The sequence below is a fragment of the Schistocerca serialis genome, chromosome 4 (assembly GCF_023864345.2).
Source record: "Schistocerca serialis cubense isolate TAMUIC-IGC-003099 chromosome 4, iqSchSeri2.2, whole genome shotgun sequence".
Taxonomy (NCBI): domain Eukaryota; kingdom Metazoa; phylum Arthropoda; class Insecta; order Orthoptera; family Acrididae; genus Schistocerca; species Schistocerca serialis.
In genome coordinates, this window is record NC_064641.1 from 795,357,567 (window position 1) to 795,375,826 (window position 18,260).

General features: G+C 41.5%; 1 protein-coding gene across 1 annotated transcript in view; it reads right to left on the reverse strand.

Annotated features, from left to right (window-relative positions):
* The window catches only part of LOC126473383 (xylosyltransferase oxt), a 100,996-nt gene that overhangs the window by 64,048 nt on the left and 18,688 nt on the right, over nucleotides 1-18,260 (reverse strand). The window contains exons 5-6 of the mRNA XM_050100391.1: nucleotides 14,086-14,246; nucleotides 4,505-4,704 (exon numbers count right to left, since the gene is read on the reverse strand). Coding sequence (XP_049956348.1) covers nucleotides 4,505-4,704; nucleotides 14,086-14,246 — 361 coding nt within the window. The remainder of the gene's footprint in view (nucleotides 1-4,504; nucleotides 4,705-14,085; nucleotides 14,247-18,260) is intronic.

The window sequence follows — 18,260 nt, forward strand, 5'->3', positions numbered from 1 at the left end:
TCCCATGAACACAGTAAAGAAATACAGCTAATGGTAAATATATGCCCCAAGGCCCATGACAGGGTTAACTTTTAAGTCATTTCCGTTTGCACATGCCTGAAAAAACACTACAGGTTGCCCCACTCAAACCTCCGTGATTTAAAAAAAAAAAACAGTAGATATGATAATGAAATATGCACCACATTGTAGAGCATCTCGAAGAATTTATTTATTTATCATCAATACACCTCTACATGTGAACCATTTGTAGCATGAAGAATATCAAGTCTATATTCAATTTCTTGCCAAGTTCTTTGTAACATTTCCTCTGTTATTGTTGCAATCGCATTAGCGATATGATGTCACAACGTAGGAATATCATCCACTTTGGTTGCATACACGCGGTCCTCCACGAATCCCCACATGGAGAAATCAAGCAGCATAATGTTGAGTGAATGCGGTGGCCAGGCAATGGGTCCTCTGCATCTGATCCAACGAGTGGGAAATTTCCTATCCAGGAACTTGCGAACAGCCACTGACCAATGTGGAGGAGCACCATCTTGTTGAAAAATTATGTTGGGCTGCAAGTCTTGTATTTGAGGGCACACAAACTGCTCCAAAATGTCCAGATACACTGACCCATTCACTGTTTGTTCCACAAAGAAGAACAGTCCAACAGTCCTGTCGTGCATTAGCCCACACCAGACGTTTGGTTTAGGGCTATCACAAACATGTTCAATGACAACGTGCATTTTGTGAACCACAATTTGAACCTTATGCCTATTAACCCTTCCTGATAGATGAAAGATTGCCTCATCTGAGAATAAACATCTTTCCAGGAAGCTGGCATCCATATCAATATGCTGCAGCATACCCGCAGCAAATTGTTGACGGCGTGGTTTGTCGTTTGGCGTCAGTCGTTGCAAAATTTACACTTTGTAAGCACAGATACGAAGACGCTGGTGAGCTACACAATGCAATGTTGATTGAGGTACATCAAGTTGCCTAGATGCTTGACAAATTCTCATGTGGGCTTCTGAGAAATGTTTGTCTGATGTCCTCCACTGTCCCTTCTGAAACCCCGTAACGTGCACTGCCAGAAGGTTTCAGAACACTTCCTGTTGCCAGAAACTTCCTATACCATTCCTTAATTGTTTTCACATCAGGTGCATCACATTCATACACACAATGACAATTTATTTGCACAGTAATCGACGATTTTGTTTCTGCAAACCACACTACTGCTTGCGTGCACTGCTGTGAAGTTGCCATTTTCACTTCATGCAACCATGCTGCACTCTGGCGACGATACTTGGCACTTCTGACGCGGGAATATAAATTCTTTGATGCTCTACAATGTGGTGCAGTTTTCATTGTATCTACTGTGGTTTTTCTCTCCTGGGTCCCTGAAATCAGGGAGGTTTGAGTGGGACACCCTGTACTTCTCCAAGAGGTTTGGTTCTACCCACCCAGCGACGGATTTGAATTTTCTTGCCCTGTAGATTTTTCCCAGTTCTACTTTCAGCTCAAATAGTACTTGTTGAAAGTTATGTACGAGGGCAGTTCGATAAGTAATGCAACACATTTTTTTTCTGAAACACGGGTTGTTTTATTCAGCATTGAAATACACCAGGTTATTCCCCAACCTTTTAGCTACACAACTCTATTTTTCAATGTAATCTCCATTCAATGCTACGGCCTTACGCCACCTTGAAATGAGGGCCTGTATGCCTGCACGGTACCATTCCACTGGTCGATGTTGGAGCCAACGTCGTACTGCATCAATAACTTCTTCATCATCCGCGTAGTGCCTCCCACGGATTGCGTCCTTCATTGGGCCAAACATATGGAAATCAGACGGTGCGAGATCGGGGCTGTAGGGTGCATGAGGAAGAGCAGTCCACTGAAGTTTTGTGAGCTCCTCTCGGGTGCGAAGACTTTTGTGAGGTCTTGCGTTGTCATGAAGAAGGAGAAGTTCGTTCAGATTTTTGTGCCTATGAACACGCTGAAGTCGTTTCTTCAATTTCTGAAGAGTAGCACAATACACTTCAGAGTTGATCGTTTGACCATGGGGAAGGACATCGAACAGAATAACCCCTTCAGCATCCCAGAAGACTGTAACCATGACTTTACCGGCTGAGGGTATGGCTTTAAACTTTTACTTGGTAGGGGAGTGGGTGTGGTGTCACTCCATTGATTGCCGTTTTGTTTCAGGTTCGAAGTGATGAACCCATGTTTCATCGCCTGTAACAATCTTTGACAAGAAATTGTCACCCTCAGCCACATGACGGGCAAGCAATTCCGCACAGATGGTTCTCCTTTGCTCTTTATGGTGTTCGGTTGGACAACGAGGGACCCAGTGGGAACAAACCTTTGAATATCCCAACTGGTGAACAATTGTGACAGCACTACCAACAGAGATGTCAAGTTGAGCACTGAGTTGTTTGATGGTGATCCGTCGATCATCTCGAACGAGTGTGTTCGCACGCTCCGCCATTGCAGGAGTCACAGCTGTGCACGGCCGGCCCGCACGCGGGAGATCAGACAGTCTTGCTTGACCTTGCGGCGATGATGACACACGCTTTGCCCAACGACTCACCGTGCTTTTGTCCACTGCCAGATCACCGTAGACATTCTGCAAGCGCCTATGAATATCTGAGATGCCCTGGTTTTCCGCCAAAAGAAACTCGATCACTGCCCGTTGTTTGCAATGCACATCCGTTACAGACGCCATTTTAACAGCTCCGTACAGCGCTACCACCTGTCGGAAGTCAATGAAACTAAACGAGACGAAGCAGGAATGTTTGAAAATATTCCACAAGAAATTTCCGGTTTTTTCAACCAAAATTGGCCGAGAAAAAAAAAGTGTTGCATTACTTATTGAACTGCCCTTGTATGAACCCAATGTTATAAAGCCAATTGAGGGCCCAAATTTCTTCTTGTGTTTAAGCTATTTCACTCAGTTAACAGCCAAAGTCAGAAAATGTTATAAGATTGTGTGCAAAAGAAAGGATCACATTTCTGCAGCCAAGACTGAACAGTTCTTGACCCCATTCTCACTCTTCTTCTTCTTCTTCTTCTTCTTCTTCTTCTTCGTCTTCACATCTGCAGATGATTTTTCCAAGGGTATACTGAAGAACAGGGCAAAGAGGGCATTTCTTTGTGAAACTCATATTCACAAGGGCTTCTGGAATCTCTCCTCCAAATTTTAGCTTAGAGAGCTTAGGATCTGTCCAAGGATCACACTCATTTGATCACACAAACCAAATTCCTTTAGGTCCTGAACTGCTAGAACTAACTGTATTACATTGTAGGCCTTTTTCACATCAATTAACAGATCTCCATAGTTTACTCGATTCTGAATTACATATATTACAAGCCTGATTTTAGAGATTAATATATAGGCATACTTTTTTGAAGCTGCTTATGTGCTTTTCCAGGTGTTGATCTAGCAACTGTTCTGCTATGAAGAGATACTAATATGATTTTTTAGGGTATTACCATGAGGGAAGTGCAAGAGTAGTCACTAATATCAATAATGATGTTAGTTATCTTATCAATTAAGTTCCTTCTAATTTGGATGCTTAACTCACCGTGTTTTCCATAATAGTGAGTTTTCTCTCTCTTGGTCTATATGGAACTACTTATAGTATGCCAATAACATTATTCTAAGTTTTGTGCAGAGAAAATATTGTTCAGCCCAAGTGAAAACCTTGATGGCTCACTGATGGTGAGGATCAAGACACAAATGAAAGCAATTCTATGGTAATTACAGCCAAGGCTAAATTTACCATTTTTCTGGTCTCTTCCTGCAGCCACTTTTCCTCTGATACACTACAACTTTACAGGTGAACTATATTTCATTTCTCCTTTTTCAAAGCAAAAAAACACAAACAGCTACATTTTTCCAGCCCTGCATATGATGCACTCAGGCCACAACATGGGCCAATGTTATGTATGTGTACGTGTCTATGTGCCCTGACAAAGAATTTAAGTTCATAAGCTGAGCTACCAAATTTCACTTCTCGTTTCTACTGCATTAAACTTCTTGTTTGTGTCTAAATACAGTTCAGTACCTTCTCTATATGAGTAGTTGTTTTTAGTCATTCCACATACAGTTTTCCAGTACTGTATTTATTCACATTACGACCACTTGTGCAAATTTGTTCTTGTGTGTAAATGGTTTTACAGTAGAACCAGTAAAGCTTAAGCTTTGAATAGCCCGTCAGTTATGCTCGGCTGGCTCAAATGGTAAAGTGCAGCCAACCAAAAGAAAGTGTACAGGTTCAAATATACTGGTCAAGTCCCAGTTTGACAGACAATTTTAACATGTCACATGCAATCAAAAGTTACTGTAATTATTGAAAAATACATCTTTGTAGCCTGAACCTAATAGTGACTTATTAATTGGTAATTTTATTATCCTAACCTGATGTATCAAGGTACAACAAAGAAGGCTAACTGGGATGTGAATTTCATTTACACAACGTGTTCAAAGAATAAAAGGAGTTATGTACATACTCACTTGACAGGGAAGTCTGATTCACTTAGGTTTATAACAAAATCCCACTTCCAGTCTGAGTCCAGAAGCTCTTTCATTGATGTTAAAAGCATTTGTAGCAATGATGCACCACCCCAGATGGTCGCAAAACGTGTTCGTGAAATCTTCACATTAGGAAAGTTGTGCTCCAGAGTCAATAGCTCTCGGTAAAGATAGTCTTGTCTCTGAAAGAGCAACATGAAGAAGTCCATGTTGAGCCATCACAAACAGCTAAACAGGTAAATGACACAAATATCAGCTCTGGAACTATTTTTTGATTATCTGTAGGTACAAAGTGTATTCCCAAAACACACAAAAACAACCACAGTGACTATTCCATTGCGACTGGCTTCAAATCTTCTAGCAAACACAACCAACCTTAGCTGACCAGCACCTCCAGCCCATCACACAATGCCTACCATCCTACATAACCAACCACTTTGTGGAAAATCTCAAATCCCATTGTACATCTGACACTCTCCCTAAATCCAAATTTCAACCCGGCCAACTTCAAACTCACCCATGATTTCTTCACATCTGAGGACCAAACCCACAAATAAAGTGAGGGATCACTATGTCTATGAAAACCTTTTAAAGGACCACACAAAAGAGGAATTCCTCAATATCTGAAGCTGGTCCCCCTGTTTACATGACATCTTTGTGGTCAGGACTCACAGTGAAGACAAACACCTTCACTTCCTGCAAAACTTAACTTCTTTCTCCAGATCAAATACACTTGGTCCAATTTCATATCCCAAGCTACTGACCTCCATCTAATTGAAAAACATATCTTAAGTCCATTAGACTTGAAACCACCCATTAAGCAACAATACCTCGACCTTGACAGCTGCCATCCCTTCCATATCAGATGCTTCCTTCCCTACAGCCTAGTCATCAGTGGTAAATGTACTACTCCCAACACTAAACCCTTCAACATGTATATAAAATATCTATCCAAGTCTTCCTTCCTACAACTACCCCACAAATCTTGTCCACACACAAATGTCTCAGCCAATGTCTTCCTCTCACTCTCTGACAAATACAGTCCTCTCTTCCAAAAAACAGTGAAAAACGTCCCTGTTGCCCAGTACTCTCAGGCTTTGTACAACTTAGCACATTTCTCTGCCAAATCAAGTGCTTAAATCATTCCCACACCACCCACCCTTGCCTTTTAACACCCTGCTAACCTCCATAACATCCTTATTATATGGTTTATTATGAAAAGGATAGTTGCTACTCACCATATAGCGGAGATGCTGAGTCACAGATAGGCACAACAAATAGCTTTCAAACAAAGCTTTCAGACAAAGAGGCCTTCATATGAATACACACACACACACACACACACACACACACACACACACACACACACACACACACACACACACACACACAAACAGACCACAGTCTCTGGCTGCCAAGGGCAAATTAGGCACATTAAAAGCACGGCACATGATGGGAGAAACAACTGGATGATGGAGGTAAGGAGGAGGCTGGGGGAGGGAAGGAGAGGGATAGCAGGGTAGGGGTGGAGGATGGTAAAATACTGTTTGTGGGAGCATATAGGGACGAGATGGGGAGAGGGTAGGGCAGCTACGTGCAGTTGGGAGGTTAGACAGGGGACAGGTGGCAGGGGTCACTGAAAAAGAAGAAAGTAAAACACAAAGACTGGGTATCTTGGTGGAACAGAGGACTGTGTAGTGTCAGAATGGGAACAGAGAATGGAATAGGTGGGTAAAGACAATGACTAAAGAAGTTTGAGGCCAGGAGGGTTACAGGAATTTAGGATATACTGTAGGGAGAGTTCCCTTCTGTGCTATTCAGAAAAGCTGGTGTTGGTGGGAAGCATCCAGATAGTACAGTCTGTGAAGCAGTCATTGAAATGAAGAACTTTGTGTAGGGGCAGTGTGCTCAGCAACTGGGTGGTCCAGCTGTTTCTTGGCCACAGTTTGTCGGTGATCTTTTATTCAGACAAACGGCTTCTGGTTGTCATGCCCAGGTAGAAAGCAGAACAGCAGTTGCAGCTTAGTTTGCAGATCAATTGACTGGTTTCACAGGTAGCCCTGTCTCTGATGGGATAGGTGATACTTGTGACCTGACTGGTGGTGATGATGATGCTGGTGGTGGGAGGATGTTTGGGAGAGGTCTTGTATGTACATCTATTACAGGATATGAGGCATGAGACAAGGAGTTGGGAGCAGGGGTTGTGTAGGTATGGACAAGGATTTTGTGTAGGTTTGGTGAGCAGTGGAATACCACTCACTTGGGGAGGGGTGGCAGGGATAGTGGGTAGTACATTTCTCATTTCAGGGCATAATGAGAGGTAGTCAAAAGCATGGCAGGGGATGTGATTTAGTTGCTCCAGCCGTGGGTGGTACTGAGTCACGAGGGGAATGCTGCTCTATGGCTGGATGTTGGGACTTTGGGAGGTGGTGGGTGACTGGTAAGATAAGGCTTGAGAGATCTGTGTTTGTACAAGGTTGGGAGGGTAATTACAGTCTGTGAAGGCCTCAGTGAGAACCTGGGTGTATTCTGAAAAGGACTGCTCATCACTACAGATGTGATGTGTGCAGTTGGCTAGGCTGTGTGAAAGGCACTTCTTGGTGTGGAATAGGTGGCAGCTGTCGAAATGGAGATATTGCTGGTGGTTGGTAGGTTTGATATGGACAGAGGCTCTGATGTAGCCATCCTTTAGGTGGAAGACAACATCATTAAATGTGACTTGTTTGGTTGAGGAGGACCAGGTGAAACGAATGGGGGAGAAATTTAGGTTCTGGAGGAATGTGGATAGGGTGTCCTCACCCTCAATCCAGATCACAAAGATGTCATAGGTGAATCTGAACCAAGTGATGGGTTTGAAATTCTGGGTGGTTAGAAATGATTCTTCTAGATGGCTCTAGATGGCTAGGTTTTATGGAAGGGACTTTTTTGTATGGAATGGGTGGCAGCTGTCGAAGTGGCGGGTGGTTGGTAGGTTTCATATGGATGAAGGTAATGACGCAATCATTTTTGAGGTGGAGGTCAATATCAAGTAAGATGGCTTGTCGGGTTGAGGAGGACCAGGTAAAGAGAGTGGGGGAGAAGATGTTGGGGTTCTGGAGGAACATGGATTGGGTATCCTCATCCTTAATCCAGATCACAAAGATCTCATCAATGAATCTGAACCAGGTGAGGGGTTTGGGTTTTTGAGTGGTAAGAAAGGATTTCTCATGCAGGGGTCCACATCGGTACCCTGGATTTGTTTGTAGGTGATGCCTTCAAAGGAGAAGTAATTTTTGGTGAGGGTTTATTTAGTCATGGCACCTAGGAAGGAGGTTGTTGGTTTGGAATTCTTTGGGCATTGGGGAAGGAAGTGTTCAACTGTGCCAAGGCCAAGGGCATTAGGGGCATTAGTGTTAAGGGAGATGCCATCAGTAGTGAATGGTAGGGCACCATGTGGTAAAGGAAAAGCAGCTGTGGGGAGGTGGTGGTGCAAATGGTTGGTATTTGTTATATGGGAGGGTAGATTGTGGGTAAAAGGCAGAAGGTTTTGGTCTTCGAGAGCAGACATTCTCTCAGTAGGGGCACAGTAACTGGCCACAATAGGGCATTCTGGATGGTTAGGTTTATGGACTTTAGGAAGCATGTAAAAGATAGGACTGTGGGGAGTGTTAGGGATAGGGTGAGAGATGGACTTCGGGGAGAGGTTCTGGAATGAGCTTAAGGATTTTCATCAGTCCCTGTTCCTTTACCAAATGGTACCCTGCTCATCACTATTGGTACCACTTCTCTTTACACTAACATCCCTAATGCCAGTGGCCTTGCTGCTATTGAACACTACCTTTCCCAACGCCCGATAGATGTCAAACCTAAAACCTCCTTCCTTCCTGTGCCATCTCGATCCTCCCCAACAACACCACCTTTCTGAATTGTGCAGATGGGAACTCTCCCAATAATATATCCTACATTTCCATAACCCTCCTGGTCTCAACTTTTGTTAACCATTATCCTTACCTACATATCCCCTTCCACTAGTCGCCCTGATCAACTATATCCCAACCCACAATTACTTCTCCTTTTAAGGCATCATCTACAAACAAATACAGGGTACCGATATGATCCCCTGCATGAGAAATCCTTTCTAACCACTCAAAAACCCAAACCCCTCACCTTGGGCACCCACATAACATCATACTATGCAAACCTTTTCATGGGCCATCTAGAAGAATCCTTTCCAACCACACGGAATATCAAGCCCATCACTTGGCTCAGATTCACCTGGCTTCTTCGTGATCTGGATTGAGGGTGAGGACACCCTATCCACGTTCCTCCAGAATGTCACCTTCTCCCCCATTTGTTTCATCTGGTCCTCCTCAACCCAACAAGTCACCTTTCTTGATGTTGACCTCCACCTCAAGGATGGCTACATCAGAGCCTCCATACAGCCTAGCCAACTGCACCCATCACATCTGTAGTGATGAGCAGTCCCTCTCGAAATAACCAAGGGTCTCACTGAGACCTAAACAGATCGTAACTACCTCCCAACCTTGTACAAAAATAGATCTCCCTCCCAAAGCCCCAATGTCTGGCCATACAACAGCATTCCCCTCATTACTCAGTACCACCCAGGACTGGAGCAACTGAATCACATTCTCTGCTAGGCTTTCAACTACCTCTAATTATGCCCTGAAATGAGAAATGTACTACCCACTATCCATGCCACCCCTCCCCAAGTGAGTGGTTTTCCACCACTCACCAAACCTACACAAAATCCTTGTCCATCCCTACACAACCCCTGCTCCCATCTCCTTGCCTCATGGCTCATATCCCAGTAACAGACCTAGATACAATAGATACAAGACTTGTCCCATACATCCTCCCACCAGCACCTACTCCAGTCCTGTCACAAGTACCACCTATCTCATCAAAGACAGGGCTACCTGTGAAACTAGTCATGTGATGCACAAGTTAAGGCGCAATCACTGTGCTGCATTCTACATGGGCCCGACAACCAACAGTTGTCTGTCTACACGAATGACCACTGACAAACTATGCCCAAGAAACAGCTGGACCACCTAGTTGCTGAGCACACTGCCCAACATGATGTTCTTCATTTCAATGACTGCTTCACATCCTGTGGCATCTGAATCCTTCCCAGCAACACCAGCTTCTGTGAATCATGCAGATGGTAACTCTCCCTACAATATATATCCTACATTCTCGTAACCCTCCTGGCCTCAGCCTTCCCTGCTCCAATTCCAGCACTATGTTGCCCTCTATTCCACCAACACACCCATAGTCTTTTCACTTCTCTTCTTTTACACAGAACCCTACCCCCTCCCTCTTGCACACCTGCTAACCTCCCAACTGAATCTGGCTGCTCCCACAAGCAACACTTTACTGCCCAAACCCCTACCCCTCTCCATTCCAGCCTCCTCCTTACCCCCACCACCCAGTTGCTTCTACCATCATGCCCTGTTGCCTGCAATCTGGCCTTGGCAGCCAGAGACTGCGGTCATGTTTGGCCAAAAGCTTTGTTTGACAGTCTTTTTGTAATGCCTGTCTGTGAGTCAGTGTCACCACTATATGATGAGTAGCAACTATCCTTTTCACATTATTATTATTATTATTATTATTCCAACCCAGACTTTTCATTGTTTATTATGTGGTATGACATTTTCAAACATTTACCCCTATTCTGAGTTTCCTACACCAACATCATACTCACAGTAAAACCTTCCTCCATGCATACAATACATTGACTACAACTACTGCAGCCCCACCACAGGTATGTCATTCAACATCAAAGGCACAACATGTGAAACCATGCATGTTGTTTGCCAGCTAACATGTATTCACTGCATGGCTTTTTTATTTATTTATAGGAATCACCACCACTAAACTGGGCAAACATGTCCATGGTCACAAGAACTGTCTGCAACGGAAATACCACACAAACAGACTCAAAAAGGCATGAGTGCTTACTACACAACACAAGCTATTTGAATCATCTGACCCAGAACTAGTTTCTGTGGACTCAGGAGACGGAAACTTGCTTTTCATCATATTCCACACATCCAGCCACCCATCTGAACTTCATCATTCAAAAACCACCATCTCCCCTTCCCAAATTGATATTTACTTCACTGGCAGCATTTCCTCTTTTTCCCACTTTTTTTACTTACTCTCTCTCTCTCTCTCTCTCTCTCTCTCTCTCTCTCTCTCTCTCACACACACACACACACACACACACACACACACACACTTACTCACTCACCCACACACTATCTCCTTGTTTTTTGCCCCATCTCCTTTTCTATTTTCCCCTTAGTTCTTAATTGCACTATTCATCCCACTTCTCATTTTTCTTAGTCTCAGCCCATCTTTATTTCACAGTCTGTTGTATCATATCTGGACTGAAGCTGCACAGTACATATCAATATAGTACCTTCAACCTCCTGCCTCTCTGGCACCTCCCTATTCATCTGTCTTCTCCTGTCGCAATACAGGTGGGTTCCTCTCAGTCTGGGGTCAAGTGATCTGCCCCTCCATCCCCATATCCCAAGACCAATCTTTCTGTCTCTAAAATTTCATAGGCTAGGAATAGCTTTTTTCATTTTTAAATATGTTGTCTGGCAGTAAAGGGATATTGCCACCTGAATGTCAAACTGATCAGATATTCAAAAATGAAAATATTTTTTAAAACAGGAAAACATGAAGGCAAAATATTTGTAATAATACACAAAAATTTTCAAAAGGCCTACGACTCAGCTGATTGTGAATCTCATTTCCACATTTTAAAGGAACAAGGGCTAGATAATAAAACCCTAACACTGATTATGGAAATGGTAAGTGATTCCAAAATGGCAGGGGCAAAAGTTGAGTCAAAATATAGATTAATCAATCAAGTTTCATAGAAGTAATATTAGAGTAGATTGCCTCAGCTTTGCAGATGATCTGGTAGTTTTAACTAGGGATATTACCACAGGTCAAAAAGAAAGTGAAATTCTTACAGAAGTTGCGGAAAAACTAGGACTACAAATACCATTTGAAGAAATGGTATATATGGCATGCAACAAACAAGCATAAAAGTTTTTGAAAACGAAATATGGAAAAATAAAAAGGGCTTCTCAGTTTAAATACCTGGGGGAAATCATACACAAAAACAATATGGAAAAAGCAACAAACGAAGTTTGCTGCCAAAAAGTGACAACTGTATTCAGATTAACACAAAATATCTATAATAAAAAAATAACTTTCTAAATTCAGTAAACTTAGGCATTACAGCACTGTAATCAAATGTGAATATCTTCAGGGAGCAGAAACTTTAATTATAAATAGAAAGAGGGATACTGAAGGAATTAAAAAGAAAGAAAGACAGATTATTAGGAAAATATTTGGCTCCAAAATTACTGATGGAGAAACTTATAGGCTGAAAAGTAATAAGGAAATGGAAGAATATGCAGACAAAAACAGACTTAAATTTTATGGGCACATTAAAAGAAACACAGCCACTAGGTTGACAAAATAAGTAGTAGAATTCTACGAAAATAGAAGTAAGGCCAAATTGACCCAATTAAATGGATTACTGCAATTAAAGAGTGTCTTAAAGAAGCCAGTATAACTCAGGCAGAGGTTACAGTTAGAAAAACATTCACATAAAAGGGTATGTGATTGGAAAGTTGATCAGAGGGAAATTAGAAAACAGACTGGAACAATGTGGTCTTATGAAAGAAAGAGACTTCATTCTGAAAGGATGAAACAAATTTGGACACAAAGGAAGGCCAAAAATCAAAAGCGACAATGATTGATTGTACCTCGCTTGGTCCTATTGGGACCATACGTGAATAACAACAACATAAAAATAAATGATAAATTACAGTGAAAATCCCAAAGTAAATGTGGGTAATTCCTGTACATATCAAAATTTGTATGCCAAAAGCAACATTTCAGTTTAGATTTGATCTGGGGTTTAGAATAGGAGTTTTAGAGTGCACTCATAATGGACTAAAAAACTCTTCTTCATCCACTAGAGCACAAACAGTGAACATAGTACAACAAAATGAAACAAAACATTCAACAGCCATGACACCGCAACTGGATCCATTATTGTTGACTCATTCAGGTTAGTAGGAAGACATAAACACTAATCGCCCAAAGCCTCCTGTGTCTAATGATTCAGAAGGTGACAAGCTGAGCACCCAAGAAAAAGTTTATAGACTGTGAATAGTACCCTTTGTTATTTTCAGGGAAATTGATTTCTGCATATTCTGAGATCATGTACACCTATAAACTTGAATTTATAGCTCTAAAAACAAAGATGATGTGACTTACCGAACGAAAGCGCTGGCAGGTCGATAGACACACAAACAAACACAAACATACACACAAAATTCTAGCTTTCGCAACAAACGGTTGCTTCATCAGGAAAGAGGGAAGGAGAGGGAAAGACGAAAGGAAGTGGGTTTTAAGGGAGAGGGTAAGGAGTCATTCCAATCCCGGGAGCGGAAAGACTTACCTTAGGGGGAAAAAGGACGGATATACACTCGCGCACACACACACACACACATATCCATCCACACATATACAGACACAAGCAGACATATTGGTCTTTAAATATTTCTGCTTGTGTCTGTATATGTGTGGATGGATATGTGTGTGTGCGAGTGTATACCTGTCCTTTTTTCCCCCTAAGGTAAGTCTTTCCGCTCCCGAGATTGGAATGACTCCTTACCCTCTCCCTTAAAACCCACTTCCTTTCATCTTTCCCTCTCCTTCCCTCTTTCCTGACGAAGCAACCGTTTGTTGCGAAAGCTAGAATTTTGTGTGTATGTTTGTGTTTGTTTGTGTGCCTATCGACCTACCAGCGCTTTCGTTCGGTAAGTCACATCATCTTTGTTTTTAGATATATTTTTCCCACGTGGAATGTTTCCCTCTATTATATTGAATTTATATCTCATTACACCAAAAAAATTAGCTACCTCCTTACACGCAACTACTGACGAACACAGCTCTTCTACATACTGACAACCATGACTGCTTGCATAAGGTATGGGTGAGATAAATCCTAATAACACCGAATGAGAATGCCAACCTAATCATCATATTATTTTGATGAAATCTTCAAGTTATCAGCTAAGAAACAGGGTCATTGGGTAGCAGTGTTTCAATAAATTTCCAGCTCATCAACTTGAGGTACCTCAAGAGGTCAAGCACAAAATTCATCATGGCAGTTTCTCAGTTGATAACTGAAGCTCCCAGATTTTTATCATATACTAACTCTTAGCCAGATGCCACACACACCAATGATTGCACCCTGTGGCACTTGTGTGCAATTTGGTTCATACAGCAATAGCAATGCGCTAAATAGGCATGCAGTCTGGAGACATGTAAAACCCATTTCCTTTGAATGGAATTGTTACTTGAGATCTAATGTTATGACCATGAGGCTATTTACGAGTATTACCGATATTGTCAACAGGAAAATTAATTCTACATTAAATCAAATTTTGTTATGTTACTTAAAGAATAAATCTAAAGGTATAACATGACTGTTAAATATTTCACAAAATCTTCGGAAGACTTACAGCATCTACATGGATGAAGAAGAAGTGGTCCCTGTGGAATAGCACTTTAAATAATCTGCGTACTTGGCGTAATGCTCGACCATTCAATGTTAGTAGATAGGCTATTCTTACAGGCTGCGTTCCAGATTCAGGTTTAATATTTGGCACTTGAGGCATAAATTCTATAACAAAGAGTATTTACAAATATTCACTTCTCTTTCAAAACTAATGCGAAAAACATACAGCCATTATAACTAGTTCTATTTAGAACAATTCATTTTCAGTTTTATCACTACACAAAAAATGTTAACTGCTCCACAATTGGCAATTATATCAGCAATAAAACTATTAAACAAAAACAACAAGGCTGGGCTAGGGAAGGAAAAACATATATTCGAGATGGTTCAGACTGCGACATACATGCCATGTTAATGGACTGAAACACATCCACCTTTAACCCAAAAGATACATAGTTGCCAAATATATGACAGCATATAATATTTTTTGGGATAGACTACTACACAAAAAAGGACGGGCACTAAGCAGTATGTAGACACATAGAGTAATGAATACATTGTGAAGTTTTCCAGATAAAGCCCTTCTCTCTCTCTCTCTCTCTCTCTCTCTCTCTCTCTCTCTCTCTCTCTCTCTCTCTCTCTCTGTCTCTCTCTCTGTCTCATATACAGGGTGTCCCATTTATCTCGACCACCTTAAATAACTGTTTGCCCAGATCCAAATTACAAAATGTTTCAAGCAAATGTTCTTTAGCCATCAGGGGGACATCAGTCAGCATGATTGCCTTCATTGTAGATTTGTTTTTTACAAAGATATGAACAGCAGTATGACTTTTTTCAATGGTACCTTGTAGTTTTTATTCGGTAATTCATTTCCTCTCCTAAAGACCTATTCAAAAATGTATCACAGTGTACCATTCACTGAAACACAATGTTATTAATTACATAACACACCACTGACGTTGATGCTCCCAGCTCTTAGTGCAGGTACTCGGGGTAATGGAACACATCCACGTGCTGACATTGACAGAAGATAAATGTAAACATATGAAGAACGCACACCCCTCATTCCATCAACCATCGTCACTTGAAGAGTTGTGTGAGTAGTATGTACACCAACAAAGAGAAGGTAGAAACGCTATTCATCTATGGGGAATGTAAGTTAGCAGAATAGTAATTGCAATACTGTTTTCTTATATACAGGTACATTTAGTAGAGTAGTTTAGTCCTTTTGAATACTGTTGTGTAGATTAGGCATACAGTAAAGGCTGTCCTTCCTACAAACTACATTGACATAATGTTTCTTTTATTGTTGTTGTTGTTGTTGTTGTTGTAGTTGCTGAAGGTAGGTGAAATGCTACGCAGCCAGCGGAAGTGTACTGAGAGTGACATCCTAACAAGAACCCACCTTCCCTATGGATGTTTTCTCGTTTTGTTGTGACGCTTCAGGAAACGGAAAGTTTCAACCCACGGCAACACAATCATCATAGCATTCACACAGACAAAGCTGCCGAAGTTAGTGTTCTTGCTTCCACTGCTATGAATCCACATGTGAGCAAACGACAGCTTGAACACGAGATTGGCATTCCGAAAGCCAATATACGTCATATTCTTACACGTTACCGGTTCCATCCTTACCATGTACACCTACATCAAGAATTGCATGGGAATGATTTCCAGAACTGAGTACAGTTCTGTCAGTGGGTACAGCAGCAAATCCTTGCCAACTCGAACTTCTTGTCCAATGTTCTATTTACCGATGACTGTTCCTTCTCATAAAAAGGACAGGTAAATACAAGAAACATGCATTATTGGTCCAGCGGCAACCCATGATGGCTTAGACAGGTGGAACATCAGTGTCAACGGAGAGTTAAAGTCTGGTGTGGGATGCTTGGTATTACAATTACTGGCCCTTATTTCATCAATGGTAGTCTAATTGGCACAGGGTATGTCAACTTCCTCAGATGAATTCTTCTTCCTCTTCTGGATGAAGTGCTGCTAAGAACCAGATGGCTTATGTGGTATCAACACGATGGATGCCCAGCACATAATGCCTTGCATGCATGTCGTGTTCTGAACCGAAGATATGGATTGGTCAAGGAGGAACAGTTACTTGGCCTGCTAGGTCTCCTGATTTAAATCCTCTGGACTTTTTTCTTTGGGGATGCATTAAGACGTCTATCGCGATATTCCAACAACTCCACAGGACATGCACAGACGTATCATGCTTGCTTATAATTCTCTTCAGCAGGCAACACTGCAAGCAGTAAATAATTCTTTTATTCAATGAGTGCACCAATGTATTTGTGTCCAGGGTCACCACTCTGAGCACCTTTGAATGTTCTACTCCTGGGCAATGGCACAGGAGAGACAAAATCAATTTTGTGTTATGTTTTTACTTGGTTTTCATTTGTTTTCTGACAACTCCAGCAAGTGGACAAGTTTGTGATTCCGGGCTCAAAGTCAAATTGTGTTATGTAATTAATAATGTCATGTTTCAGTGAATGATTCATTGTGATACATTTTTAATAGGTCTTTAGGAGAGGAAATGAATTACGAAATAAAAAAATACAGGGTGCCATTTAAAAAAGTCAGACCGCTGTTCATTTCTTTGTAAAAAACTAAGCTACAATGAAGGCAACCATGCTGATTGATGTCCCGCTGATGGCTAAAGAAAATTTGCTTGAAACATTTTGTAATTTGCATCTGGACAAAGAGAGAGACATATATAGGAGAGGGGTGGAGAGCAGAGACACTTCTAGCCCTTACTTTTCAAAATAGGTGTGAGAGGCTGTAACTGCCCTCCTCTCTTTAGAAAAAGTATAGGATAAATGTTGAAACTAATGGGAGACTGTCACTTGGAGTGATGAATGGGTGGCATATAATGAAAAAGAATTAATTAGAAAAGTTTATCTTTAGACTACCAAACTTTAATTGGCCAATTAAACATAGTAATTGAAAATTCTCAGAACAGATAGCCCCCGGTTCCACTTTCATTCCCTTATGTCAACAGTAATGTTCGAAGTACAAGAAAGCTGTTTCAAAAGTCCAACTGCAAAGAACACACACTAACTCTGGCCACGTTTTCCCAAAGAGCCTGGTACCAAAGATGGTACAAGCAAAGTGTGTCCACAGCTTCAGACACTGTGGAAGGTGATTGCCCTTGGACTGCAAAAGGTAAAAGTTGAGGTGATTTCAATCAGGTAACCTAGCTTAAGTTGGTACCCAAAACCAGATAGTGGGAGACCTTTTCAACAGATTATTTTGAACCCCAACTCATCAAAATATCAGCTACTCTGATCCCACGTTGAATGACAGTGTCACGCCAATATTTGAGCAGTTTTGCGTTGTGAGGTGAACTCATCTTGTCACTGCTTTCCTTGCTGCATACAGCACCTCCCAATTCTGGTAAGGCTCTTGTTAATATACTCCTTGGGGTACTAGCTGTAAAACTAGAAAGTGTTATTTCTGCACTTTCTGTAAAAGTATATGAGTTGGTGTGTGTGTGTGTGTGTGTGTGTGTGTGTGTGTGTGGTTTTTTTTCTCTTATAAACATTACTTTTTGCATTACATAATTGTGGAAGAAAGGAGACAATATCCCTTGTGCACCATGGCAAATAAGAAAATCATTGTAACAAAATAATACAGAACATGAACTGCTCCTGCAAGTAGGCAAAGAAGTCTCGATTGCTTACGCAAGGCACAAGTTATATTCATTGTCATTTCATTGTGTGTGAATTAATTTCACCATTGTGCATTGTGTGTGAATTTCACCGCCACAGCAAAAATTCCTATAAGCCTATTAAAGCATTCTCTACCTACTCTCCACTCCCCTTCTCCCTCAGGTCACTATGCATTGTCACCTACCAGCACTATAGCCTGACTGATTGAGGGTGCCAAGAGACAACAGAGAGAGAGAGAGAGAGAGAGAGAGAGAATATAGACTTTGTCCAAAAGCCGAGCAATTTATCAGCCTTTCTGTATACTTTTTTATTGCTTAGTGCCTCTTCTATAAGGTTAGTAGTGACGTATTCTGACTCACATATTTATCTGAAGTGTCTATAGTTCTCATACACATATGTGTAAAGAATCTGCTTATAGTGGCACTGTAAGGCAATAGCAAATTTGCTACATACATTTATATCAGTATTTGCCACTGTTAAATATGAATTTGTTTTAAGG